We start from the raw sequence: 27,399 nt of genomic DNA on the forward strand, positions 1-27,399 counted from the left end.
GGGACTTCCGGCGTCACCCTTGTGGCGGCCATTTTGTCTGCCATGGGTAAGGTCTGGTTCCTGGGCGCTGGGTCAGAGACTCAGGTGACGAGATAGAAAAGCTGCCACAGAAGGCGCTCTTCCGGCTGCACAGAGCGGGTCTAAGGCTCGGCGACGCCGCCCGGGGCCCCGCGCCAGGGAGCGCCGCGCCCGGCGCCTCGTCTCCCGCCGCTCCCGGCCCCGCTCCGCCCCCGAGGCCGATGGCGGCGGCCGCGCGGAGGGAGCCGGCTCAGGTGAGCGCTCGGCTCCGGGCCGCCCCGCCCGCAGCGCAGCCCGAGCTCCAGCCCTCGGGCTGGCGCTGCTCCCGGGCCTGCAGCCCAGGCCCCGGGGCCGGGCCGGGGAGGCGCTCGTGGGGCCTGTGGCTGCGGGCGGCGGCCGGGCCGAGGGGGCCGCGGGGCCGGGCAGAGGGGACCCGGGGCTGCGTTGTATCCGAGGGAACAATGTGAGGGGGGGTTCCAGCCTGGACCGGCAGGGGAGGGGCTGCTCCTTCAGTCCGAGGGCCCCGGAACCGGGAGGGCTGTGAACGGAGAGGGACGCGGTGCGTGTTGGGGTTTAAAAAGTTCTCCAGGAACTGCTCGGAGAGAACGGACGGGAAGGGGTGAGGAGGCCGGGGAGGCGCAGGGAGCGGAGTCCTGGTCCGAGGGCGCAGAGCTGGTCCGAGGCAGCTCTGAGGAGTGAGGTCCGGAGGTCAGTGAGTGAACCGGGGTCACCGGGTCGCAGGGCGGGGCGGGGTCCGGCCGTGGTGGCCTGCCTCTCCCCACAGGTTCTGGGACAGGAAAAAGCACTTAGGGAACCTGCACAGGGAAGGAGAGGGTGTCCCAGCCCCTCGGTGGTACTAACACCAGCCGTGTGGAGTCCGTGATTGTGGCGTCTTGAGACTCTTCACTTGCTGCATTCACAGCTCTCGGGTGCGGGGACCCTGAAGATACCCCCAAGCCCTGTGTCCTGAGTGCAGGCCGAGGGCCATAGAAGTGTTCCGATTTCTGGCCACCAGGATAAACAGGTGTAGAATGTTATCCCAGGGACAGGTATCAGTGGGTACAAATGCTTCGAGGTGTGACTGAGCAAGAGACGGGACAGCAGGTCTCCATTCTTTCTGTGAAGAACAAAGAGGTGGGGGTGGGCGGTTCAGTAATGAAGCCGTAATGTGGTTGCTTGAGAACTTGGGTGTCTATCATGGATACAGTGAGAGGTCTGGATAAGAGGAGGTAGGTGGTCTTACCCAGGTCTTAGGAGGCTCCGTCTGGTGCAGAGAAGAGCACAGACTGGGTTAATGGAGGAGGCAGAGAGCCCAGGAAGAGGCTACTGCTGTAATCCCAGTATGGATGGACCAGGGTTGTGGCGATGCAGGTGAGAGAAAAGTTTGGATTCTAGGTCCATTTTTGAAAAAAGGCCAAGTTGATTTCTGAATGTTGTAGTTGAGGGAGGGCCAGCCCTGGTCGTCCAGCCATTAAGATTTGGCATCTCACTGCTGCAGCCTCTGTTTATTTCCCTGTCGGGGAGCCACACTGTGTTTCTGTCATATGTCATGCTGTGGCAGCTGCTTGTCGGTGTGATGCTGAAAGCTAGGCCACCAGTATGTCAAATACCAACAGTCATCCAAGGTGGACAGGTTGCAGCAGAGCTTCCAGATTGTGACACAATAGGAAGAAGGACCTGGCCACATGTTTCTGAGAAACTTGGCCATGAAAACCCCATGAATAGCAGCGGAGTATTGTCTGATACTGCACAGGAAAAAGAGAAGGTGACTTAAAAAAGACTGGGCAGTGTTCTGCTCTGCTTTGCAGGTGTTGCTGGGAGTCTGAATCAACTTGACAATGGTAACAGTAACAAAGTTGAGGGAGAAGTTAGGGATGACTCCTGGGTTTGGGGTTGTAGCTCCTGAAGGGATGGGAGCTCCATCAAGTGGGATGTGGAAGTTGTCAGTAGGTTTATTTTCCTTGGGAATATCAGAGGTTTTATTCAGGCCGTGTTAAGAGTCTGAGATGTTTCAGAGAACAGTGAGTGGAGGTGTCAAGTGGGCATCGGGAGACCCAGGTCTGGAAATCTGGGGAGGGGTTCAGGATGGAGACTCTCAAATGGCTATTGTGGCTCTTGTGAGGACTCTGGTGAGCTGTGGATCACATTTATGAAGTGGAATTCGGGATAGAGTGATAATGCTGCTGGTGAGTCAGAAAGACCCCATGCTGAGGAACGATTTTCTTGCTTAGCATCTGGTTGAGGTTCCTGAGTATGAGAAACACAGGTGAGGGAGGGCCGTGGCCATGGAAAGGTGTGGGAGAGAGCATGATCTGGCAAGTGGCCAAGGCTTCCATGGGATGAGTGGGTGGGAGATGACTTCAGAGGCAGAAGAGAAAATGAGACAAGTTCACAGTGAGGCTGGGGCTCCTGCAAATTCACTACTGTTCACATTCTCCAGAATTGTGTGTTGAGCCCTGTTGGGGTCTGGGGTGTTCGAGTCTTGCTGGTGGGTAAGATCTGGGTTGAATGTAGTCATTTGTGAGAGTCACTATGCCTGGTAGGGAGACTGTAAGGACTGGGGTTTTAAGCAAGATTGAGTGAGGAGAGAGGCGGATTGTGGCTGCTGAGGGGACAGAAAGTGCATCACAGAAGTGGAGGAGTGTCATGGGTATCTGAAATTCACATGTGGTTCTTGATGGCTGATCTTGAAGCAAGGATCAGAGGCAGGTGGGGAGGCCTTCAAAGCAGTATCTGGGGCTTTCCCTGGCTGTGGGATCCATCAGAGGACTGGGAAGGTGCTGGATTGTGTTTGAGTTTGTGAAGCGCTCTCTGGGTGCCATGTGTCGCGTCCATGGGTGAGTGCAGGGAGATAGATGCCTGTATTGTAGGGCAGAGAGGTGGCAGAGCTGTGGGGACTGAAGATGTGAGAGAGGTGGTGTCTGCAGAATGATTTGCGTTTACTTAGACGTTGTGAGCTGAGAGCCCCAAGGCCCTAGTGGTGGCTCTTTAGGGGTGAAGCATGAGCCCACACTGAGGTGTTTCTTGGGAGATGCAGGAAAATTGTTTGACAGGAGGCATGGGGCCCTGCCCACCGGCCCAGAGCTTGGGCGGCATCTCTGTCCCCCTGCCTGTTATTGCTGAGGGCTGGGCACAGTCATGAATGGGAACCTGAGGAGAGAGCGGGTGTCAGTGGCAGCAGGGCCTGGTCTCTCCTCTGAGGTGGGGAGCTCTGGAGGGAGGAGTGTGGAGTAGATGTGTGAGGTGAGGGCCTGTGGGTTCTAAGAGGGAGAAAGTTCATGGTTTCCTCTGTCCCCATCTTGACAGGACAGTATGACCTTTGGAGATGTTGCCGTGTACTTCTCCTGGGAGGAGTGGAGGCTCCTTGATGAAGCTCAGAGGCACTTATACCTCGATGTGATGCTGGAGAACTTTGCACTCATATCCTCACTAGGTAAGGCCCTCTCCCTTCCCGTGACCTGGACTAAGCTCTATCCCACCTCACCCCCCTTTCCCTGGGGATTGCTTTGTTCTTCTCACATGTTGACAGTGGGCACTGCTTTCTTCCTCAGCTTTCTGGGTGGTGCTGTGTTGCTAGGGCTGGGTGTGTGCACCGCCCTCTTCTCTTCCCTGCAGCCCCAGTACCCTCTGTACTGAGTCTCACAGGGAAGGATTCCAGGTCAGTAGTCTTGCCATGAGGCTGGTGGATGGCACCTTGCTTGCCTTCTCCCTGGCCAGGTGAATATGTTTGGATCCATGACACTTCTGTATCCCAGGCTTTGATGGCTTCTTTTAGCTGACATTTCCTTGTGCCTGCCTCTGTGTGGAATTGCAGGCCTTGTCATATGTTTGCTACTTACCTGGATCGTGGCCTATTTTTCAAGACTGTCTTGCACGGTTTGTAGTGTTTAGATCTCTTTCCTTTTGTTCCAGCTTTGTTCTATTAAATATTACACATTTAATGTGTACAATGTGATGATTTCATTATACATTATGAAATAATTATGTAATCAAGTTAATGAACACCCCATCACCTCGTATTCTCTTTAAGGTGAGAACACTTAAGATAAACTCTTCCAGCAAACTTCAAGTGTAAAATACAGTATTTTAAACTGTAGTCACCATGTTATACATTAGATCCTCAGTAGTTATTCATCTTATAGCTGAAAGTTTGTACCTTTTTACCAACAACTCCCCATTTTAACCTCTCCTCAGCCCCTAGCATTCTATGCTCTATGAGTTGAACGTTTTTGCTTGTGTGTTTGTTTAGATTCCCCATATAAGTGATTTGTCTTTCTCTGACTGGCTTATTTCACTTAGCATAATGCCTTCCAGATTCATCCATAGTGTCATATGGCAGGATTTCTTTCACTTTTAAGGCTGAACAATATTCCAGGTGTGTGTACATCACACTTTTTTTTATCCCTTCATTCGTTTATGGACGCTGATATGTTTCCATATCTTGTGTATTGTGAATAATGCTGCAGCAAAAATGAGAGGGCAGATTATCTCTCCCACATTCTGATTTCATTTCCTTTCGGATGTGTATCAACAAATGCGATTACGAAATCGTATGGTAGTTCTCTTGAATTTTTTTGAGGATCTTCCATACTCTTTTTCATACTGGCCATACCATTTTTAAAGATTTTATTTTTCCTTTTTTGCCCCAAAGCCCCCCGGTACATAGTTGTATATTTTTAGTTGTGGGTCCTTCTAGTTGTGGCATGTGGGATGCTGCCTCAGCATGGCTTGATGATCGGTGCCATGTCCGCTCCCAGCATCTGAACTGGCAAAACCCTGGGCCACTGAAGCAGAGCGCACAAATTTAACCACTCAGCCAAGAGTCCAACCCTCTCCTTCATTTTGAAGGACAGCTTTGGTGGATAGAGCATTCTTCCTTAAAGTTTTTTTCCTTCAGTATTTTGAATTTCTCATTTCACTCTGTCCTGGTCATCCCAGTTTCTATTGAGAAATCCACTTACAGCCTCATGGGGGTTCACGTGTATGAGTTTCTTTCTCTTGCTGCTTTCAAAATTGTCTTTGATTTTTGAAAGTTTTATTATAATGTGCCTCAGTGGAGATCTCTTTGGATTGAATCTCTGAGGGCATTTATGAGTATCATGTACCTGGATGTCCACCTCCCTCTCCTGATTTGGGAAGTTTTCAGCCATTATTTATTTAAATAAGCTTTCTGCCCCTTTCTCCCTCACTTGTGCTTGTGGCATTCCCATAATACGAATATTATTTCCTTTGATGGTATCCCATAATTTACATACACAGTGTTTTTTCTCTGACTGGATGACTTGAAATGACCTGATTCTCAGTCACACACTTTTCACCTGCTTGTTTAGGTTGGTTGTTGATGTTCCCTATTGCATTTTTCATTTCATTCATTGTATTCTTCAGCTTCAGAATTTCTGTTTAATTTTTTTCTCTCTATATCCAAACTCCTTGATTTGTTCATGTATATTTTCCTGATTTCAGTGAGTTGTCCATCTGTGTTTTCTTAGATCTGGCTAAGCTTCCTTAAAACAATTGCTTTGAATTCTTTGTCTAGCAGTTTGTGGATCTGTGTTTCTTTGGGTTCACTTGCTGAAAACTTACTGTGCTCCATTGGTGATGTCATGTTTCCTGGGTTTTTCATGTTCCTTATGGACTCTTGGTGATTTCTCCACATTTGATGGATCAGTCACCATTTCGAAACTTTATGGACTGGTTTTGGTGGGGAAAGACCTTTATTTTGGTTTGCTTGCGAGGTCACCAGCTGGGTGGAATGTGGCGGTTTTGGCTCTGGGGAGGGACTAGCCATGTAATCACCGTGGAGCTTTGTCAGCAGGGGTCAGGGGTAACAAAGATTGTAGGGATTCTCAATAGCAAGGCCACAAGTTGAACTCACAGGTATCTGGACCTGCTGAGGCTGGGGAGAGTGTGATGTCCCCAGATCTGTGTTCAGATCATCCCAGGAATGTTTCCCATGTAACCAATGTTTTGTTGTCATTGCAGTGTCACACCCCCTTTCTACTTTTCCTTCCTTGTGGTTGATACGTTGTCTTCTAGTCAGTTCTTCTACTTGTTCTTTCTACTCTTGCTTCCAGCCTGGGGAGAATCTCCATATCTCCAGACTTGATATCTCACCCATTTCTCTCATAGCTCTTCCTCTATTGCTCTACAGCATTGATCCACATGTGCCATGAAGTGTGCATGCACCCTTACATTGGCCTTGAACAGCAGCTGCTGTCTTGTAATTATTTTTTCCTAGGTTTGGACACGTGCTTCTGTACAACCTCACGTCACCAGCAGTAAAGGTCCTGCAGGAATCCTTTGAGAGATGAACAAGTTTTAAAATATGCCTGTCTTTCTGTCACACCCTATCCTTGTGTCCATCCCTGTTGAGTTCTCCACCATTCTTTTGCCTTAGGGGCCCAGTAATGTCCAGTAGCCACTTCCCCAGTTGGATTCCAACTCCTTTGTCCAGAAAAGCATTCCATAGACCCCTTCATAGACGTGACAGATGCACATTTGTGATGGGGTTTCGCCCTCCCTCTAAAGTTAACATGTAGTTCACCAGGGTTTCTTTGCGTTCAGGTTACTGGAGTGGAGCAGAAGATGTGGAGTCCCCCTTTGAACACAGCATTCCTGTACGTGTGTTACAGGCCAGCACTCCCAAGACATCTTCGACTTCCCAGAAGATCCACCCCTGTGAGTCATGTAGTCTGGTCTTTAGAGATATTTTCCACTTGGCTGAGCGCCAAGGAACACAACACAGCCAGAAAGTGTTTGGGTGTGGGGTGTGTACAAAACTATTTTATTTCAGTGCAAATCTCCAAAAACACCAGAAGCAGCACATGGGAGATATACCCTTTAGAAGCAGTGTGGACAGGGCTTCCCTTATGAAGAGCTGCAGATTCCCTATGTCAGGGAAGACCTTTATCCATGAGGAAGTTGAGAAGGACTTCCTGGACAGCTCTGGATATCTCCAGGAACAGGCCACTCACACCATGGAGAAGCCAAACAAAATCACCCAGTGCGGGGATACTTTACAAAGCAGAAAAAGTCATGACACCTGGGAAGAATGCAAGAAACCCTTCAGCCCCAAAAACACACTTGTTCAGGACCAGGGTGTCCATACTAGAAGACACTGTTACATGTGCCGTGAATGTGGGAAAATATTTAGGTACAAATCCTCATTTGTTGTTCACCGGAGAGTCCACACTGGAAGAAGGCTTCATGTGTGTGGAGAATGTGGCAAGTCTTTTAGGCAAAGCTCAACCTTCAGTCAGCATCAAAAAATTCATCCTGGAGCAAGGCAGTGCAAGTGCAGCAAATGTGGACGATCCTTTAACCAAAAATCTCTCCTTATTTATCCCTGGAGAACTCACACTGGAGAAAATTATTACTTGTGCAGTGAATGTGCACAGTCTTTTAGCCATAGATCCACCCTTATTCGACAACAAACAGTTCACACTGGAGAAAGGCGTTATCAGTGCACACAGTGTAGGAAATCTTTTAGAAGAAAATTTTACCTTATTGTACACTGGAGAGTTCACACTGGAAAATGGCCTTATGAATGCAGTGAATGTGGGAAATCTTTTACCAATAGCTCAGTACTCTTTCTCCACCGGAGAGTACATACAGGACAGAGGCCTTTTCAGTGCAGTAAATGTGGGAAATCTTTTAGCAATACTTCAATACTCATTCTACATCGGAGAGTACATACAGGAAAAAGGCCTTATGAGTGCAGTGAATGTTGGAAATCTTTTAGCCACCCATCTTACCTCACTCAACACCAGAGAATACATAGTGTAAAAAGGTCTTATATGTGTAATGAATGTGGGAAATCTTTTATCTCTCGCCCTGGCCTCCGTTATCATCAGAGAGTTCACAATGGATCAAGGCCTTATGAGTGTAGTGAATGTGGGAAGTGTTTTACCTCTCGCCCTGGCCTCCGTTATCATCAGAGAGTTCATGCTGGGAAAAGACCTTATGAGTGCAGTGAATGTGGAAAGTGTTTTATCTCTAGCTCCCAACTCCATTATCATCAGAGAGTTCACACTGGAGAAAGACCTTATCAGTGTAGTGAATGTGGTGAATGTTTCATCTCTAGCTCCAAACTCCATTATCATCAGATAGTTCACACTGGAGAAAGGCCTTATCAGTGCAGCGAATGTGGAAAATCTTTTTCATCTGGTTCCAACCTTAGTAATCACCAGAGAGTTCACACAGGAGAAAGGCCTTATGAGTGTGGTGAATGTGGGAAATCGTTTATCCAAAGATACCACCTTGTTATACACCAGAGAGTTCACACAGGAGAGAGGCCTTATGAGTGCAGTGAATGTGGGAAATCTTTTTCATCTGGTTCCAACCTCAGTAATCACCAGAGAGTTCACACAGGAGAAAGACCTTATGAGTGCAATGAATGTGGGAAATCCTTTATCCAAAGATATCACCTTCTTATACACCAGCGAGTTCACACAGGAGAAAGGCCTTATGAGTGCAGTGAATGTGGGAAATCTTTCACCACTAGGAGGACTCTCCGTTATCATCAGGAAGTTCACACTGGAGAAAGGCCTTTTGAGTGCAGTGAATGTGGGAAATCTTTTACCTCTAGTTCTACCCTCCGTGATCATCAAAGAGTTCACACAAGCAAAAGGCCATATGTATGCACTGAATGTGGGAAATCTTTTAGAGGAAATTCTTACCTTATTGAACACTGGAGAGTTCACACTGGAGAAAAGCCTTATACATGTAGTGTATGTGGGAAATCTTTTTCGTCTAGCTCTGGCCTTCGTTATCATCAGAGTGTTCACACCGGGTCAAGGCCTTATGAGTGTAGTGAATGTGGGAAATCTTTTCCCAAGAGCTCAGCACTCATTCAGCATCAGAGAGTTCACACAGGAGAAAGGCCTTATGAGTGTGGTGAATGTGGGAAATCCTTTAGGCAAATCTCTGCGCTCCGTCAACATCAGAGAATTCACACTGGAGAAAGGCCTTATGAGTGCAGTGAATGTGGGAAATCTTTTACCCAAAGCTCTGCACTCCGTCAACATCAGAGACTTCACACTGGACCAAAGTCTTATGAGTGATGCCACTGTGGGAAACTCTTTAGCTAAAGCTCTGTGTTCCTTCAATATTAATAGTTCACATTGCATCAAGGTTTTTTGAGTGCAGTGAATGTAGGAGATCCTTTACCCAAAGAATTGCCCTTGTTGTACACTGGTGAACTCACAAAGGAGAAAAACTTTATTAGTGCAGTGAATGTGCAAAATCCTCTATCTCTAGCTCCGCCCTGCATTATCATCACAAACTTACAGAAGGCCTTGTGAGTGCAGTAAATGTGAGAAGTCTTACCTCTAGCTCTGCCCTCTATTGTCATCAGAATTTTCACACAGGAGAAAAGCCTTTTGAATGCAGTGAATTGGGAAATCCTTTAGGGATAGTTCCCAGTTGAATCAATACCAGAGAATTCACACTGGAGAAAAGCCTTATGAGTGTAGTCATTGTGGGAAATCTTTTACCTCTAGTTCCACCCTCCAATGTCTTCAGAGAATTCACAAGAGAAAGGCCTTATGAGTCCAGGGAATGTGAGAATTCCTTCGTCCAAAGGATTTACGTCATTAGACATCATACTGTTCGCGTTGGAAAAAGGCCTTAGATGTACAAGGGAATGTGCAATTTCTTTGTTCAATGTAATCATACTAGAAGAAACCTTGAGGAGCCATCTGTCTGGATTCGATCTCTTACATCCACTTGTCCACAGTGGGGTGATTCCACATAGTTTCAGTTATGTGGGAAGCATGTGTAGCTATGTTGCACTTTATAACTTGCTCAGGGCTCTTTCAAGATTTATGTCACTGCCATTTTCTATTGTTGAAGCCATTTCATCTCTACCACCTGGCAGGTCCACTCAGTGTGCATCAGTCACCACCCCACTGTGCTCAGGGAAGCTGACCTCTGTTCTCTCGTGTATTGAAGTAAATCAGGAGTAGCCTGAGCCCTTAGGGGTCTGTATTCTGTTCTTTCTAACTAGTTTGGGCAAGGACCTGAGCCAGTGTTGATCTAGACAATATCAAATGAGTTTGGCTGGCAACTTGCAGAGGACAACTGTTTTCAGAAATGTGTTGTTCTCACATTGATGAATTTTTCCAGCTTCCAAGTCGCTAAGCCAAAGTGTGCTGCACGTTGCTTTGGTTTGTATAATATGAATGCCTTGCTCATTAAGTCCTTTTTCATTTAGGGTGTTCTGTTTACTGTGTGGGGTATTTTATAAACAGGTTTGGGCTCCAAAAGTGTGAAGGGTGCACAATTTTTATAGTGGTCTCAAACTTTCTGTGCCTCAAGAGTATGTAGTATAATGGCAAAAAAGAACTCGCCAGTTTGGGCAAAATTTGCATTGCTGCCAACAAACCAGGAACCATTACAGGGCTTTGTGGTCATCATTGGAAGCCTGGATGCTATGAGTTTTAGGAGATTCAGATCATCCTGAGGAAGAATCAGATGTGACAATCTCACGTTCTTCTTGGAGCAGCATGAATGTTTTCCACTATTCACTGGGGATTTCAGCATTGTTGACTTTCTTCCCCAGGTCCTGCAAAGAACCATGTCCCCTGATGTCCCCAATTCCATGGGTGGCAGTCAGTGGTTGTAAGACCACTGGGGTCAGGGGAAACCATAAGTGCTACTGAAATTACACTGGATTAGTAGGGATTTGAGGAGACTGCAGCCAACTAGATGGAATGTGCCTCCTCTAAAAGTGCATCCAGAAATGTTTCTGTGACAGTGACTGTGCAGGCTCAGTTTGTACACAAATCTCAGGACCTCCAGGTTTGTTTATCTTGTGTAGCTGCAGTCATTATCAGAGAAAATAATCAAAAGATCTTGGAGATTCCTGTAGTCTCTGAGTGATGTTCACCTCAAGGCCATTGCTGCACAGGCAGGAAAAGAAAGAGAATTGTAGTCCAGAGATGTGACCTAGCCGGCATTCTTGTGGACTCCAATGGAAATATCCTTTGTTACTAGCCAGTATTTGCTGCCACTGAGGCAAGAGTGACTCCCAGAGAACATGAGAAGAAAGATGATGGAGTGAATATAGGATTGCCAAGCCTGTTTTCCAAAAAGAACAGGCAATAAAGAATTTTTTATCTTGAACCATTTTAAAAGTTTTATTAAGGTATAGTTTACATGTAATAAATTGCACGTACTTAATGTATAGTATTTAATAAGTTTTGACATACATATGAACCTGTGATAACATCATCACAGTCATGGTAATGACCATATCTGTCACTGTGTATTTGCCTCATATCCTTCAGTCTCTTTCCCTGTCCTTCACTGCCCTCCAAATAACCATTGATTTACTTTCGCTTACTATAGGTACCTTTGCATTTTCTGGAATGTGTGTCATTGGAATCATTAAATCTTTACATTTTTTTTTCTAATTTCTTTTATGTTGCATAATTACTTTGAGATTCATCAATAATATAAGTAGCTCAACTTTCTTTGTCTTTTTTTTGCTATCTTTGGATATACAACTATTAGTTTATCCATTCATCTCTTAATGGACATTTAGATTGTTACCAGTGTTTTGACTGTTGTAAATAAAGCCTGTACAAGCGTGAACATTACTTTATATGGATATATGTTTCGTTTGTCTTTTGTCAATAACTTAGGGTGTAATGTTTGACACTCAGAATATAGGTGTTAACTTTTGAAGAAACTAACAAATTGTGATCTAAAATGATTGTACCTTTTTTCATTCTTACCAGCAGGGTATGAGAGTTCCATTTCTCCACATTGTAGCAAATACGTGGCTTGGCTTATTTTTAATTTAGCGCTTTTAATTGGTTTTGTAGTGCTGTCTCACTTTGTTTTAATTGCATTTCCCTAAGGATTCCTGATGAGCAGTTTTTCAGATGTTTATTCGCTATCTGTATGTCTTTGGTAAAATATCTGCTCGTAACTTTTCTATTCTTTTGTAAACTTTGGCTATTTTCCTTTTCTTTCACAAACAGGATAATGAAGCAAGAAAGATGTATATTGGAATTTCACTCATTCTTGAATACATGAGTGACTTCTTTGCTTAGTGGGTTAATTGTTTTCAATACTGAAAGAATATATCTTAATTTTTTTTAAATTTTTGGTGCTATGAACAATGTAATGGACACGTATACCATATACTTTTAAGATTAATCTGCATTATTAACATCGTTCCTCTGTTTCTTAAGTCCAGACGTTCTGTAATACAGTAATGTCTTGCCTTGTAGCGTTTTCTCATTTTCCTGTAATTGGTGGGTTGCAGCAGATTGGGGACAAGTTGGCATCAGGATGGCCTGATGGGGAGGGAAAGCCCAGTGGGCAGGGAAAAAGGAGGTGGTGATCAGACTCCCCAAGTGGCTGGAGTTTGAATCTCAGGTTCCTGACCACCACTAGAGCTCACAGTGACTCTCCTTTAGGCCTCAGTTTCTTCCTGTATAAAATGAGGATTAGGGATGACCCTGCCCCTGGACCATTGGAAGAGGTGAAGAGCTCAGGCACCCATTCTTCATTGCACAGCAGCTGCACCTGTGACCTACACCTGCATGCAGTGACAATCCGAGGGAAAGGCACCCCTCTGCCACCAGCAGGCAGGAGGGGGCTACAGGGTACTGAGGTTTCAGCGTGGGTTCCCCACCAGGGACTCTAGGTGATTTCACTAGAGCTCCTGGAGGGCAGGTCACTGACTGTGACATACAGGTGGTGATGGCATTTACCTTGGCCTCTGTGAGGGTCAATAAAAGTAAAAACAGTGATCATTTACCAGCACCACATTTCCAGTGTTTGCTTTTTGAGCATTTTCTCTAATTTCTGTTAGTTCACAACAACCTTGGGAGCTTCTTGGGTGTAATCTGAAATCAGCCCCAGTACATGGAGGACAGGGCGAGACTGAAGAAACAGGCAGACCACTCCACATTGGTAGGTGGCAGTTTTAGTGAGCAAGGGAACTTACAATGCTTGTCTTGGGTGGCCACAAGACAAGTAGTTTTCCACATCTACCTGCGAAATATTAAAAGTGTATATAGAGGGCCTAACTGGATTCAGTCACATATATTGTACAGATGGATTCAACAACACATTTCTATCTCGAGGCTGTGTCCTTGGATCAGCTTCTGGGAGTGGGGAAGGCAAGCAGAATGCACATTCCAAAGATGGGAGGGGGTGAGGAGACTTCAGTTGCCTGGAAACCACTTGCAGGTCACCTGGGTTTTGTGTCTTCTTGATGACCTCCTCCAACAAATTCTTATAACAGACTGGGGAAGGGGGAATTATTATCGTATTGCTGTGGAAAACTAGTATCAGAGAAATGAAGTGGGTTCTCCAGGTTCACACAGATGACAAGTGTCAGATTCAAGAGGCTGGATTCATACCCCTGAGTCTTATGTCCAGAGCTGGGTAGTTTAATCCCTCTACCTCAGCATGTGAAGCACTCAGCTGAGGGCGGACACATGGTGAGGACCAAGGCTCAGCTGCTGCTACTGTTTTCATTGTTGCAATTATTGTCATGATCATTTCCCCTCATTCTTCTGATGTCCCGGAGTGTTTACTTCTGCCCCCAAATTCTCAAGGGAACGCCAGTGATGGTGTTTCTCCAGTGGCTTCACCCATGGGAGGCTTTTCTTTCAGCCACGATTATGTTATGATCAAAGGCCACGTGCTCCTTCCCTTTGGGCCCAGCACAGAGCTCAGGCATTCTGTATGTGTAGGTGATACTGGAGACCTGTGGGCTCCTGGTCTCACTGGGTAAGGACTCCCCTCTTCATGCGGGGATCCACAGCTTCCTTGATTCTGCCCTCAATACAGGCTTGGCTAGTCGAGAAGAACAATGGAGCTCACCTTGCCTCCTCTCTCTAGCTCTCACCGTGTTCTAGACCCAGTCTCACTATGTCTGAATCAGGGATCTTTGGGTAGAAACATTGTCTTTCTAAACACGAACCCTCACCCCAGTGCCCAGCACATTTGGGTCTCGTTCTGAGGCCCTCAAGTGTAGTGCTTACACGCTGTCTGGTGTTCCTAAGCACAAGGCTGTGATGTGCCTTAGAAAGAACATGGGTGTGTTAGATAAGCTTTGTTCGGGCATGAGTTACAGTGCTTCGGCTGCAAGTCCTGTGTTAATCAATGCAGCAAATAAGGTGTGTTTAAATAGACATATACATGAAACGATGTTATGTATTGATCACTTGACAAAAATGTTATAACCAGAGGCTCTCAGGAAACTAAACATGTATCTCCTCTAGGAGCAATGGTTTTGTGTGCACAAATTCAGTACTACAAACACTGAATTAGTGCATACAAAACCACTGCTTTAGAAATCATAACTACCATGAATAAGAGTGGCTTTAGAAAACATAGCTACTGTGAATAATGAGAAGCAACTGTACTTGAGTAAAGCTGTTAAAAAAGCAAAGGCGATTTTCAACATTTGTGTCTTCCCAATTATTTCACCATGCTTTGCTATTGCGCATGTTCTTGAGGTTATTTATGACTGCTGAATCCGTCTGTTGGAACAGAATGCAATGTTGTGCTACTGCACATCTCCTCCTCCCAACTCCACTTTCACTGATGTCATCTTGGAAGCTTGAAATTGGCCATGGAGGGAGCGTGTACACCAGGGAAGCTGACAATCACTACAAACCAGGGCTGGCTTGTTTCACTGAATGTGTAGGCTTTAGAAATTGATGAACACTGTGTTAAGAAAGCAGATTATCCTAAAAAGTGTATAATGTCTATGGCTGTTACATTATGAATAGCACAAAACATTGAGGATACATCCTTCAGTACTCAAAAACAATTATTATATACTGCTCAGTGTTCCCTCGAAATTCACATATGAAGCCTTAACCCCACTGTGACAGTACTTGGAGTTAGTGCATTTAAAGAGATAATTAAAGTTAAATGAGACCATAAGGGTGAGGTTTTAATACAGTGTAACTACTGTTTTTATAATTAAAGGAAAAGACACCAGGGAAGCAGGCACACAGAGAAAAGGCCATGTGAAGACACAGCCAGAAGGTGTCCATCCTCAAGCGAAGGAGAGCTGCCTCAGGAGAAAACCTTGATGGCATCTTGATCTTGGTCTTCTGGCTTGCAGATCAGATTCCTCTATGCATACATGTATAGAGAGAGCAAGCTCTCTGATGTCGCTTCCTTTTCTCATAAGGACACTAGTCCTGTCACATCAGGCCTCATTTAATGTTAATTACCTCTTTTTGGGCCTTATCTTCAAATATAGTCAAATTGGGCATTAGGGCTTCAAATAAGAATGGTGGGGTGGGGGGAGGGGTGAGATAATTCAGTCTACACACTGTGTTGTCTTGGGTGAAGGCCTTCACCCCGTGTGAACATTCTGATGTCTTAGGAAACTGTAGTTTGTAGGCAAAGGACTTCCTACATTCACTGCATTCATAAGGCCTTTTTCCAGTGTGAACTCTGTGATGTTCTAGGAGTAAAAAATCTGCAAGTTTCCCACACTCACTGCAATTGCCTTTCTCCAGTAGGCATTCTCTGGTGTTCAATTAGGTTGGAAGATTGACTAAATGATTGTCCACATTCACTGCACACATAAGGACTTTCTCCAGTGTGAACTCTGTAATGTCTTATGAGGCTGTTCTTGGTGCTGTATAATTTGCCACATATATCACACTTGTGAGGTCTTACTCGAGTGTGAACACACTGGTGATGGAAGAGACTGGAGCTGTAGGCAAAAAATTTCCCACACTCAGTGCACTCATAAGGTCTTTCCCCAGTGTGAATTCTCTGATGTTGAAGGAACACAAATCTTATGCAAAAGAATTTCCTACATTTTTTGTATTTGTATGGCCTTTGTCCAGTATGAACTCTCCAGTGTTTTATCAGGCTGGAGGATTGATCCTTCTCCAGTGTGTGAACTCGCCAGTGTTTAATGAGGCTTTGTTTACTGCTATATAATTTGCCACAGTCATCACACTTGTGAGGTCTTGATAATTGTGAACTCTGGTTTTGGAAGAGACTAGCTGCAGGCAAAGAATTTCCCACACTCACTGCACTCATAAGGGCTTTCTCCAGTGTGAACTATCTGGTGTTTAATGAGGTCAGATCTGTGGTGAAAGGATTTCCCACATTCCCCACACTCATAAGGCTTATCTCCAATGTGAATTCTCTGGTGTGAAATGAGGCCAGATAATGTAGCTAAAGGAACTCCCACGTTTACTACACTCATGGCCTTTCTCCAGTACAAACTCTCCAATATGTAATGAGGTTGGACTTTCTGCTAAATAAATTTCCACATTCATCACATTTGTGAGGTTTTACTCCAGTGAACTTTCTGGTGTTGGAAGAGGTCAACACTTTGACTAAAGGATTTCCACATTCCCCACACTCAGAAGGTTTTTCTCCAGTGTGAACTCTCCAAGGGACAGTGAGGTTACCACTTTTGCTGAAAGATTTCCCACTTCACTGCATGTCACATCTTTCTCTAGTGAAGTCTGGTGCTGAACAAGTATGTGTGGCTGAGAGTTTTTTGCAATCTCCCCAGGTGGAAAGAGTTTTTACACTGAAAGGCTGTGCCACACTCAGCTCCACAGTTTGACTTCTCTCTTGTGTTAGGGGCTTGTTGGTGGAGAAACCCCAAGCTGGTCAAGATAGCTTTTGTAACCTCCTGGTAGGCAAAGGGTTTCTGTGATACATGGAATTTGCAGGCTACATGGAAAAACAAGGCTCTCCACACCCTAATTCTGAAGTGTTTCTAATGTGCTGTTTCTGGTGCTGATGAAGATTTACAGTGAAATAGAATCGTTTCTCACACGCCCAACATGTGTATAGTTTCTGCCCATGATGTGTTCTCTGGTGGTCATCCAAGCACAAAATGTTTCTCAGAACTAGGCCACACATCTCACAGGGCCTTCTGGGGAGATGGAGCAGTCTTAGGAGTCACATGCAACACTCCTTGTACAGAAACACTCTGTTCAAAAGACAAGTCCTCATCCTCCACTCTATGCAGACAACCTGAAAGCAGGGAAATGCTGATGTGCATGTGGGCATTGGTGGGAGGGGGTGACATGTACACAAATGTGTGTGTGACAAACCCAGGAATGAGTCCATGGGTTGTTTCCAGGAGCAGGGAGTTGGTTCAGAGTGAGTGTTGGGCTGCATAGTAGTACAGCCCCATAAAGATTAGGGAGGCTTCCTAAGGTGAAAGATACAACCATCAACCATGAGGTGTGACACAGGGAGGAGAGGTTTGTTTACTATTCATTCCTCTGCAAACAACATTCTGCAAGATTTTGTCTGCTGTTCCCATGTGAGCACTGTGTTGAAGGGCATATCTAGGTACCAGCACATTTGACTGCCACTTAGAAGCTGGTATTCAAGGACTGTTTAAGAATATGTGCACACCTCATGACACAACATGTAGAGATTAATGCTGGAAAGCACTGCAGATGGAACAGTGAGAAAGAAGGGTGAGACCCAGAATCCAAAGACATGAGGATTAGCCCCGGGCTGGAAGTAAGAGTAGAAATGACTAGTAGTAGAATTGACAAGTCAGCAGAGTGTCAAGAATGCAGAAGGAAAGGCAAAAATGGGGTGTGGGCTTGGTGATGGCACCAAAACACTCGTGAAACAGAATAGGCTTCTGGTATGATTTCTACACGGTCCTGACGTCATGTCTGCCTCTAGGTGCCTCTCCTCAGGGCCAGGCTCCCCCTGACCCCATCTTGCTGTGGCTAAACTCATATCCGTCTTGTGAACCACCAAGGGCCCTCCACACCCCTAAGATGAGCAACTACATGGTACCTGGATAATCATTAAGGGAAAGAGAGGACAGATGATCAGCTAGCACTGGCCAAGAACAGCTCAGGACATGATAGCCCACATGAAAGAAGACTATTACAAAGAGAACTTGGAAGGAAGGTCTTGCAAGAGGAGCCCATGGTCCCAGTAAGTACTATGTCAGTGATGGCAAATCCTGGCATGGGGAGGTACTAGGAAATGTCAACTAGAGGAAGAAAGTAGAACCTGGGGCACACAAGTGCCCTATTTCTGGACAAAGTGACCTGGCCAGGGAGAGGGTAAGCAAGGTTGGATTCATTTGGCTGACTGCAAGATGTCTGAACCTGAATCCTTCCCGGCAGGACTGTAGAGAAGCAGGTGTTGGGCCTGCTCAAGGCCAGTGCACACACCTCAGTTGTACCAACCACAGCACCTACGCAGGTAACTGGAGAAGGAAGCAGACACCTTGGTCCTGATGGGTGGAGGACACAGCTGCTCCTGGGGAAAAGGGGAACAGCAGAGACTAGCTCAGGGCACAGAGGTGGATGTGTGGGCTTTCTCTGGCCCTGACGCGGGCCCCGGGCGGTGTTGCCGAGCCTCAGACCCGCTCTGAGAAGCGGGGACAGCGCTTCCTCTGGCGCCGCCTCGGTCCCAGCACCTTGGTGTGGAAACAGCACTCAGCCTGGTCGTCTCTGGTCGGGAGAGAAGCCAAAATGACCGTCCGCAGGACGCTGGGATCTCTGCCCTCTCATTTTGCGACGCGCACGAAGATGCCTCTCTTTTGAGGCTTCATTGGCTCAACGACACCGTCTCTCGACGCCTAGATTTCTGGGTAATGTGGTTCCCACAGATCCCAGGCTGCTGGTAAGGGCGCTGCCTACCGGACTCCTGGAGAAATGGCTGAGTTCCGCCTGGAGGGGCGCCGGGAATCGGTGACTTTGGGCCAAGGGTTGTGAAGGCGCTGCTCCAGTTCTTAAAGGGCTTGTATTCAGGTGTCTTGGGAGTGTCGTGGTAACTGATCACCCGCTTGTTTGTAGACAGATATCAGACACCGTGAAGCTCAGCATGCTCCCAAGAGTAAAAATATTATTTGAAATGCTCCCAACGCCCACAAATCCAAATGCACATATTCCATACCGTCATTCAGATACAATATGCGTCCACTGGAAGCGCCTAGTAAATATTATACTGCGGTTCAAATGCATGCACGCTGAAAACCTCGAATCAGTTTTATCAATCTGTATATATTCGGTCAAGGAGAGGAGGGAAAAAACTACTCCAGATAGTGTCATTACAGGGAAGATAGAGGAGAGATTGGGCCACCGTGAAGCCAGGGTACAAACATGGATATTTGTTTGTGGTTCCCACATGAAACATCCCTTCTGTCTGTATAGTCAATTTGTGTCCAATTCAAGGAGCAGCATTTTAATCCATTTAGAAATGTGACATTGAGAACTGAACTCAGCACGTTAAGAATTCTGTCCAAACTCCTGCACTAAGAGACTTGCCCACACTCTAGGATGCCTTCTAGCAGCATAAGCCCTAGTCTCTAGCATACCTCCAGCCCCCACTTTGACCTCAGCCTCCGTTAAAATGCCAGACTGAGAAAGCTCAAGGCTACCAGGAGAAGTTACTATTTGTTCTAGCTAAACCTGATGATTGACCTCTTTTTTCTTTGAGCCTTTACTATGAAGGACTTCAAATTGTAAATATGTATCTCTTGCACTTCAAAAGTGTCTTTCTCAAGGACTTGAGAGCTGTTCCTTTGAAATGTAGTCGTCAGGAAGGATAAGGCCTCTATCTCCCAGTCTCTGTGGAAGGATAGAATCCTAACTTTCACAACTACTGGCCAGCAGACACGGCCACACTAATCGCATTTACCTTGACAAACCCTTTGTAATTTTTCAGTTTTGTGACTCTGCTGAACCCCTGTTCTCCCTGCTCCCTCATTCTTTTGAAAGGCCCAATCACCTCTGCACAAATCAGAATTGAGTTCAACTCTTTGCTCTACTGTCAGTAGTTACTGAATAAAATATGTTTTTATCTCTTTAATTAATGTCTGGCTGTATTTGTCTTTGATAACATCAATCTCAAAAGGGGAACAAGGAAACAATTCTGTTTCGGTATAGGACAATGGCTGCAGTGTTCAAAGTGAAGCATATATGTCAGTGGTGCTCTGGATCCTGAAATATTGGGAATATTGTAAATCTGTGATTTTATCTCATTGCTGGGAATTGAGTATCATTTCTTTTGTGCTTACAGGGACTGATCTACATGCGGAATTTATATGATCTGTATTAGGGTTCTCCAAAGAAACAGAGCCAATAGGATATATATAAGAAGACATTTATTATACGAATTGGCCAGGCTGAGCCGGTAGCTTAGTGGTTAAGTTCACACACTCCGCTTCAGGGGCCCGGATTTGTGGGTTTGGATCCCAGGCACAGACCTGTACCACTTGTCAGCCCGCGCTGTGGCGGTGTCCCACATACAAAGTAGAGGAAGATTGGCACAGATGTTAGCTCAAGTATAAAAAGAAATTTTTTTAATTATAAGAATTGGCTCACATAGGTAGGGAGATTGAGAAGTCCTCCAATCAGCTGTCTGCAAGCTGGAGGGCCAGGGAAACTGACTGTCTAATTCAGTCCAAGTCTGAAGGCTTGAGAACCAAGGGTCTGCTGGTGTAAATCCCAGTGTCCAAAGGACCAAGATCCAGGAGCTCCCACGTCTGAGGGCAGGAGAAGATAGACTTGTTCTGCACAGACATTAGCAGTGAGTCCAACACATTCGTAGCAACAGCCTTTTCCCTAGACCTTCCCGTGAGACCAAGGCACCATTCTCATCCTGGTGAGACAAAAGCCACATCACCATTCTCATCCTGGTGAACATGTTTGTCTCCTTTTACTTTTCTTTCTTCAGTTTTGTCTTTTTGGATAACCCTGAGTGTGAACCTAGGCCATGGTCTGATGAACACGTCTGCACTGGTGTATTCAGGCTCCCCGACATTCATCCCTTCGTGCTCTTTGCCAGTGACATCCATGCCTCTCAGTTCTGCTTTGCCTGCTGGGCAAGGAAAGTAAAGTTTCCAAGTGTAGTCTCTGGGCTATAAGTTCCCTCTAGAACATCTCACCACTTATTTAATCAACTTTATGTATTTGTAGGCTCACATTTTGTGCTGTTTAATCATCCAGGACATTTTGATTCAAAATTGAATAAGGATGATCATAACTGCATTTTGTATTGTTTATAACATATAAAAACATGAAGGCTACTCATAATTATTCAAACATCATTTTGTAAATTGTATAATGTTGTTTACTAGAGATTCAGAGAATTTTGTGATACTATGTATAGGAAGGTTCAGGGTTTAGGAGTTTGAAGGGGAAACTTACTTGTGACTGGAAATTTATACTGACACCTAAAAGATTTATTTCAAATTACAAAGTAGAGTGGCAAAAAGATGTTTCAGTTGAAGAAAAAAAGACCGGGGAATCCTCTGAATTGGAAAGGCACATGTGGAATTCAAAGAACTGAAGGAAGGTCAATGCCTTTGTCATACAGTTTGTGATGGGGAGAATGGTGAGAAAAGAAGCGGAGAAGCTAGGTGAAGGCTTTCTCTGCCGGGTATCTGAGGACACTTCAACCAATAGAATGATCAGAACTATTCATCACGGAGGTGACGGGGCCTGAGAGTTTCATCAGTTGGGATAAATAATCAGCATTGCTAATGATAAAAAGTGCTAAGTATTCAACTGAAATAAATTTATTTTATTAAACTCTATATTTTAGCACCTTTTAGCATTTGTTTTAATTTAAAGCTTTTTTTGTTGTTTTAAATAGTTCTTAAAAGTAATGCATTTACAGTATTTAGTGGGCAGCTTTTGGAAATTCTGTTTTTATAAAAGTCTCTTTTAGAAAAAAAAAAAAGTCTCTTTTAGAAGTTATGAGCCACTGGCACCTGGAAGCTACTTTCAAATAAATGCTCTTTTCCTCTTCATTACTCAGCTTTAGTAACTCATCTGCCTTTCATTACCAATAACACTTATTAACATAATACTTATATTTTGAAACCCTAACCCCCAAGTGGCTGTATTTGTAGATAGAACATTTATAGAGGTAATTAAGGTTAAATGAGGTCATAAAGGTGAGGCCCTGCTCCATTAGGACTGGTTTCCTTATAAGAATAGGAGTAGACACCAGGAGTACACCCGCAAGGAGAAAAGGCTGTGTGAGGACACGGAAAGAAGATAGCCATATGCAAGCCAAGGAGAGAGGCCTCAGGAGAAACCAAACCTGCTGACACCTTCATCTCAGACTTCCAGCATCCAGAACTGTGAGAAAGTAAACTTCTGTTGTTTAAGCTAACCAGTCTATGGTATTTTATTATGGGAGTTCCAGCAGGCTAACACAGTTGCCATTTAATGTGTTTTCTTCACCAAATAAATAATGAGGCTCAACATCTAAAGAGATACAATCAGGGGACACAATTTGTATAATTCTAAAAATGCTACAAAACTATAAATTAGTTTCTTTAAAAATTGGGGAGATTTAGTTTGGAGCTTCCTTTTTGCTTCTACTTTTGTTGGAAACCAAAACTTATCTCCAATTTGCAAAGTCCAAAAAGAAGCCAAGTAACGGGAGTCAGATGCACAGGAGGTGAGGTTGCATCCTGCCATTCTCCTGCTAGGGCACTTTCGAAACCTGCACAGGGAAGTGGAACCCAGAGAGCAGAGGGTGGAGGCAACGGACTCAGAGATTAGGGCTGGGCAGGCAACAGAAAATCCTGCAGCTGAGTCCTCTTGGGGGCCTTCCTTTGACTAGGGGGTGGGGGTGGGGGGGAAGCTAAAGCTTTAGGCCAGGCTTTTTCAATGCCCCTACCACAGAGATGGAGACCCTCCCTCTCACATCAGAGGTCAGGTGCAGACAGGCACCTCCAGCCACTGAATCCCAGCTTTCCCTTCCAAAGGCAGCATCTTCACTGGTGGCCCCAGAGGCCCACTTTAGCACCCGAGCAGTGCCAGTCTCACATGTTGGGACAATCTCAGGGACAGATCTGCAAGGCAAGGTGCAGCTGGCAGGATGTGGCCCTCCTGAACACTGTGTTGGGCACCACAAGCAACCTTACCCTACAAGCAAGATGGGACAGTTCTGGTTCCCCAGGCCTAGTTCAGCATCACCAGCCTCCTGGCCTTCATGAGACACTCCCTGGTCCTGGGTCTCAGCCCTGACAACACTTGAGAGCGGCCTGAGCAACAAGGAGAAACTCTGAAAGACTTTAGGAGTTTCTGTGGCCTGGAAGGAGGGGCCCTGTGGGTAGGCTTGGTCCAGCTCCCTCATTGCGTGGGCCAGCTTGCAGCATGCAGACAACAAAATGGAAAGCAGTCTTCACAAAGAGGCAGCTTTAGGTCCACAAAGTGTGGAGATGAGGAGGGATCAGGTATGAAATGAGGAAGTAGCTGTTGATTGTCCAACATACATTAAGTAAGAAAATCAACCTATGGATCAGTATACAATGCATGCCTTGATTTTTACTAAGAAAAATAACATGTATAGGAATATATTTGAATACACAGACATATACAAGGAGTGATGCACACATGTGCAGACACAGTTCTGAAAGGATAATCCTACACTACAAACTTGGTTTTTCTCCAGGAGCTAAATGATCAGAGCTACTCAAGTTCTATTTTATAAATGTATATAGTATAGTACCTCTTTAATAAAACATTGAAAGTTTGACATTTGTAATACTTTTTAAAGTTTTAGAAAACAAGTGTACACTGATGCGTTTATGCAAGCTCAGTGCAAAAATCTTGCAGGTTTACAAGTGGTTCCAGTTAATTACAAGAAACACGGGCACCTCATACACAGGAATCACAAGAGAAGGTTGGAATGGTCTTCATGTGCATCAAAATCACCTGGAGCTTATTAAGACACAGATTCTAGGGCCTGACTCCCAGAGTGCCTGGTTCAATTGGGCTGCATTCAAAACTGAGAAGATGCATTTCCCATGAGTCCCCAGGTGACACTGACAGTGAAGGTCCAAGGACCAAACTATGAAAACCAGAGTTGTATAAAGTCCTGGCTGCCTGGTTCCAGGCCCAAGTCCACTAAGGTGGAGAATCGTAGGCTCCAAGGGGTAGACCCAAGTTTTCTTACCCACATCCCCTGAGTGTCTCTGCAGTGAGCAAAGGAGATGAATGGCTAACAGGGCTCGAGTCCCAGAACCCCCCCACTGCAGTTGAATGCTGTGAGGGTTCCACCCACCAAAGCCAGCTAGTCACCTTCGTCTTCTGCCCTGAACTTATTTGAAAATACCCACATGACTCATCCCTCACCTCCAAGTATTTTCTTAGTGGCCGTCTTATTAAGGAGCACCCTCCCCTAACCAGCTTTCTCTGCTGTATAGTATTATATTCCATACTATTCTTCTCAGGACATAACACCTTGTATTCTTGTTTTTATTATTTCCACCACATTCTAACTGTGAAGCATGACATGAATGGAGCCATATTAAAATAGAGCCGGAGCAACCATTTCAGAGGAATTGCCTTGCATATCTTGTTTTCTCTATCTTCTAAAATGGACCAAACCGCCACCAACCTTCCAAGAAGTCAGTCAGGACAAGAATATACTGTTTGGAAGAACTGACAGTATTGGACTTTGCTGATGACTGAATCTCAATCAATTAATGAAGTACAAGTCTAGCCTTTTGCCTGATGACTGAATCTCAAGCCAATCTATGAAGTACAAACCTAGCCTTAACTCATTTAGTACCAATGAACTCTTTAATACAACTCACCTCATCCTCTCTTTCTCCCATGAAAGCTGTAATCCCTTCTGTAACTGGGACACTACTTGAGTTTCTTCCTGAATCTGTGCTTCCTGAATTGCAATTCTTTGATGCCAAATAGACACTTCGCCTCTTAAACTGGTTTTTGTTTTTGTAAATTGACATAACTTACTATATAATTTTGTAATTTTCTTTTTCTTTTTTTGAGGAAGATTAGCCCTGAGCTAACATCTGCCGCCAACCCTCCTCTTTTTGCTGAGGAAGACTGGCCCTGAGCTAACATCTGTGCCCATCTTCCTCTAACTTTATAAGTGGGACACCTCCCATAGCATGGCTTGCCACATGGTGCCATGTCCACACCTGGGATCCAAACCGGTGAACCCCTGGCCACTGAAGCGGAACGTGCACACTTAACCGCTGCCCCACCAGGCTGGTCCCTATTTTTTTTTAAAGATTGACACCTGAGCTAACAACTGTTGCCAATCTTTTTTTTTTCTGCTTTTTTTTTATTACTCCCCAGATCTCCCCAGTATATAGTTGTATATTTTAGTTGTGGGTCCTTCTAGTTGTGGCATGTGGGATGCTGCCTCACCCTGGCCTGATGAGCAGTGCTATGTCCGCGCCCAGGATCCGAACTGGCAAAACCCGGGGCCACCGAAGCAGACCACGTGAACTTAACCACTCGGCCACGGGGCTGGTCCCTGTAATTTTCTTTCATAATACCTGCATGTGTCTTTTCTTTTCTTTTTTTTCCTCAGGAAGATTAGCCACCAGCCCTCCTCTTTGTGCTGAGGAAGATTGGCCCTGAGCTAACATCCATGCCCATCCTCCTCTACTTCATATATGGGATGCCTACCACAGTATGGCTTAATAAGTGGTGTGTAGGTCCGTGCCTGGGATCCGAACTGGTGAGCCATGGGCCGCTGAAGCAGAGTGCACAAACTTAACTACTACACCACTGGGCCAGCCTCTACCTGCATGTGTCTTTTGAAAAATGTAAGCTGCATGAGGACAGGGGTCATTGTCTCTCTTGTGTCATAATGTCTCCTATCCACCACTCATAGTGCCTAAAACTGAGTAGTTGCTCAATGAACGTTTGTTAGAGCTGTGAATAAACATGACACATCAGCCTGTTGTTCATTTTTGTTAATCTGGCTACTATAAATGTCCACTTCAACTCTCCCTTCAAGCTAGTGTTGCTTAATGTTTTCAAGAAGTAATGCCCTGGTAAAAATTCTCTAAGATCTTAACTTTCTTCAAAGTTCCCTGACATCTCCCCAGAGCTATTTCTGACTCTTCGAATAACTGCATAAACTTTATTACCAATTTTCTGAAATTTGCATTTCAAAACTTTTTGGAGATAATCTCAATTCCCCATGCAGAACTGTGCCTGCAATTATTAGAAAATGATAATCACTTCCCAGCAATGAGAGAAGATCATGGGATTCAGATGCGCTGTCTATCTCAGAGTTCAGCTCTCTTTGTACCCATGCTTAGACTGGGAAAGGTGCAGGCATTTACCCTTTACAAAATACCAATGGTTGGGGTAAGGGAAGGAGGGAGGGTTTTGTGTTGGTCTCAGCTTATCCATAGTGATGCAATCACCTAGAAATGCCTGAGGCACTCACCTGGGCAATATGACTTGTAGCAGCCCTCACAGACATTTCCCCAGAGCCAACATTGTGGCTGGACTGGTCCTTGTGGTTCTTATTATGATTGTAGGACACATCTCAGCAAAACCATCAATGAACTTTGAAAAAACAAGACTTATTCACAGTTTCTGGGGTATACACAGTACACCCAAGAGCCACACAGGGAGGTTGCTACTGCACACAATTGGGGTTTTGTTGCCTGATGTATGTTAAAAAAAAAAAAAAAACCAATTAAATACAGCATCAACTTTTGGGGGAGAAATCAGCTTTACTCTGTGAGATTGACCTGCAGGGAGACAGGGGGCATGAATCCTGATTCAGGATTTGGGGCGAAATTTAAGAGATTATGGAGAACAGGCTGGCACTTGGAAATGCTGGCAAGACAGGCCTTGATTGGCAGGCTTGAAACATTTATGGTAAGGTTTTAAACATTTATGACAGGGTTCTAAACATGTATGATGAGGTTCTAAACTTTTATGATAGGGTTCTGAATGTTTTTTATTAGGTGGGGAAGGAATTTTAACACCAGATCTTCCTGAATGAGGGACCCCTCACTTCTGATGAGAGTCTGACTTTCAAATTCTAGTCCTGTCCTGTTCCTTGGGGTCTGTGGGAAGGAGGATCTTTGGTTCTGCAGTCATTTGGGGTCAATATTTCTTCTGCACCTGCTCTGGCTACGTGACTTTGCAGATTTTCTGAAAGACAATCCTTAATCACTTTGTTGATAAGAAATGAGGTCTGTTTGAACTGGCTATAAATGGGCCCCTGGTTACAAGATCACTCGTAGAGAGAGAGGGAGGAAGCATGGATCTGGGGCTCTGCGTTTATTAGGATTGAGGGTGGGCTGACTAAGGTTTCACAGGTTCGCTCTTTACTGGAAAATTTAAAGCATACGAGTGGGAATTAGGACTCAAGGAGGGAAAAACAGGGTTACTTAAATGGCCAGTTACCTAGGTTACCCAAGGCTTTATAAAAGGAAAACTTCATGGGTGGGGCGGCCTGGTTTCTTATCTAGTTGTTTTACTAGTAGCTGTAGCTATGTAGCTAGCATATGGAAATATGTTTATTTCAGATGGCAGTCTTTGAAATGGATGCCTTGGCAATAAAAAGCTTGTGGTCAGGCCCTTAAACTACAGGGAGGGATGAATAGGTGAAGCACAGAGAATTTTTAGGTCAGTG

General features: G+C 45.1%; 2 protein-coding genes across 5 annotated transcripts; both read left to right on the forward strand.

Moving 5' to 3' along the window:
- On the forward strand, positions 1–25,696 carry LOC106825590 (zinc finger protein 211-like). 4 transcript variants are annotated; one of them, XR_011498459.1, is made up of 5 exons: positions 2–272; positions 3,325–3,451; positions 6,583–6,696; positions 17,683–17,943; positions 25,327–25,696. XR_011498459.1 is itself a non-coding variant. In XM_070498737.1 (4 exons), coding segments are annotated over exons 1-4 (276 nt in total). In that variant the 5' UTR covers positions 1–239; the 3' UTR covers positions 25,329–25,696. The 4 variants fall into 4 exon arrangements, 3 of the variants coding, with proteins under 3 accessions (XP_070354838.1, XP_070354837.1, XP_044615762.1); XM_070498737.1 differs by lacking the exon at positions 17,683–17,943 and having other exon boundaries at positions 1–272; XM_070498736.1 differs by lacking the exons at positions 17,683–17,943; positions 25,327–25,696 and adding an exon at positions 20,038–22,566 and having other exon boundaries at positions 1–272.
- Positions 6,707–11,618, forward strand: LOC123281216 (zinc finger protein 850-like). The gene has a single exon (XM_044759826.2). The coding sequence runs from the start codon at positions 6,843–6,845 to the stop codon at positions 9,078–9,080; it is 2,238 nt and encodes a 745-aa protein (XP_044615761.1). The 5' UTR covers positions 6,707–6,842; the 3' UTR covers positions 9,081–11,618.
- Positions 25,697–27,399: the final 1,703 nt, after the last annotated feature.

The sequence above is a fragment of the Equus asinus genome, chromosome 26 (assembly GCF_041296235.1).
Source record: "Equus asinus isolate D_3611 breed Donkey chromosome 26, EquAss-T2T_v2, whole genome shotgun sequence".
NCBI lineage: Eukaryota > Metazoa > Chordata > Mammalia > Perissodactyla > Equidae > Equus > Equus asinus.

Bases quoted from the DNA above. Each gene is read 5' to 3' on its own strand.
- LOC106825590 (XM_044759827.2), top strand. From the start codon at position 240: ATGGCGGCGGCCGCGCGGAGGGAGCCGGCTCAG. The intron at 273-3,324 runs GTGAGCGCTCGG...CCATCTTGACAG, and splicing joins CGCGGAGGGAGCCGGCTCAG to GACAGTATGACCTTTGGAGA. The intron at 6,697-17,682 runs GTGAGTCATGTA...GTCTGCCTCTAG, and splicing joins TTCCCAGAAGATCCACCCCT to GTGCCTCTCCTCAGGGCCAG.
- LOC123281216 (XM_044759826.2), top strand. From the start codon at position 6,843: ATGGGAGATATACCCTTTAGAAGCAGTGTGGACAGGGCTTCCCTTATG.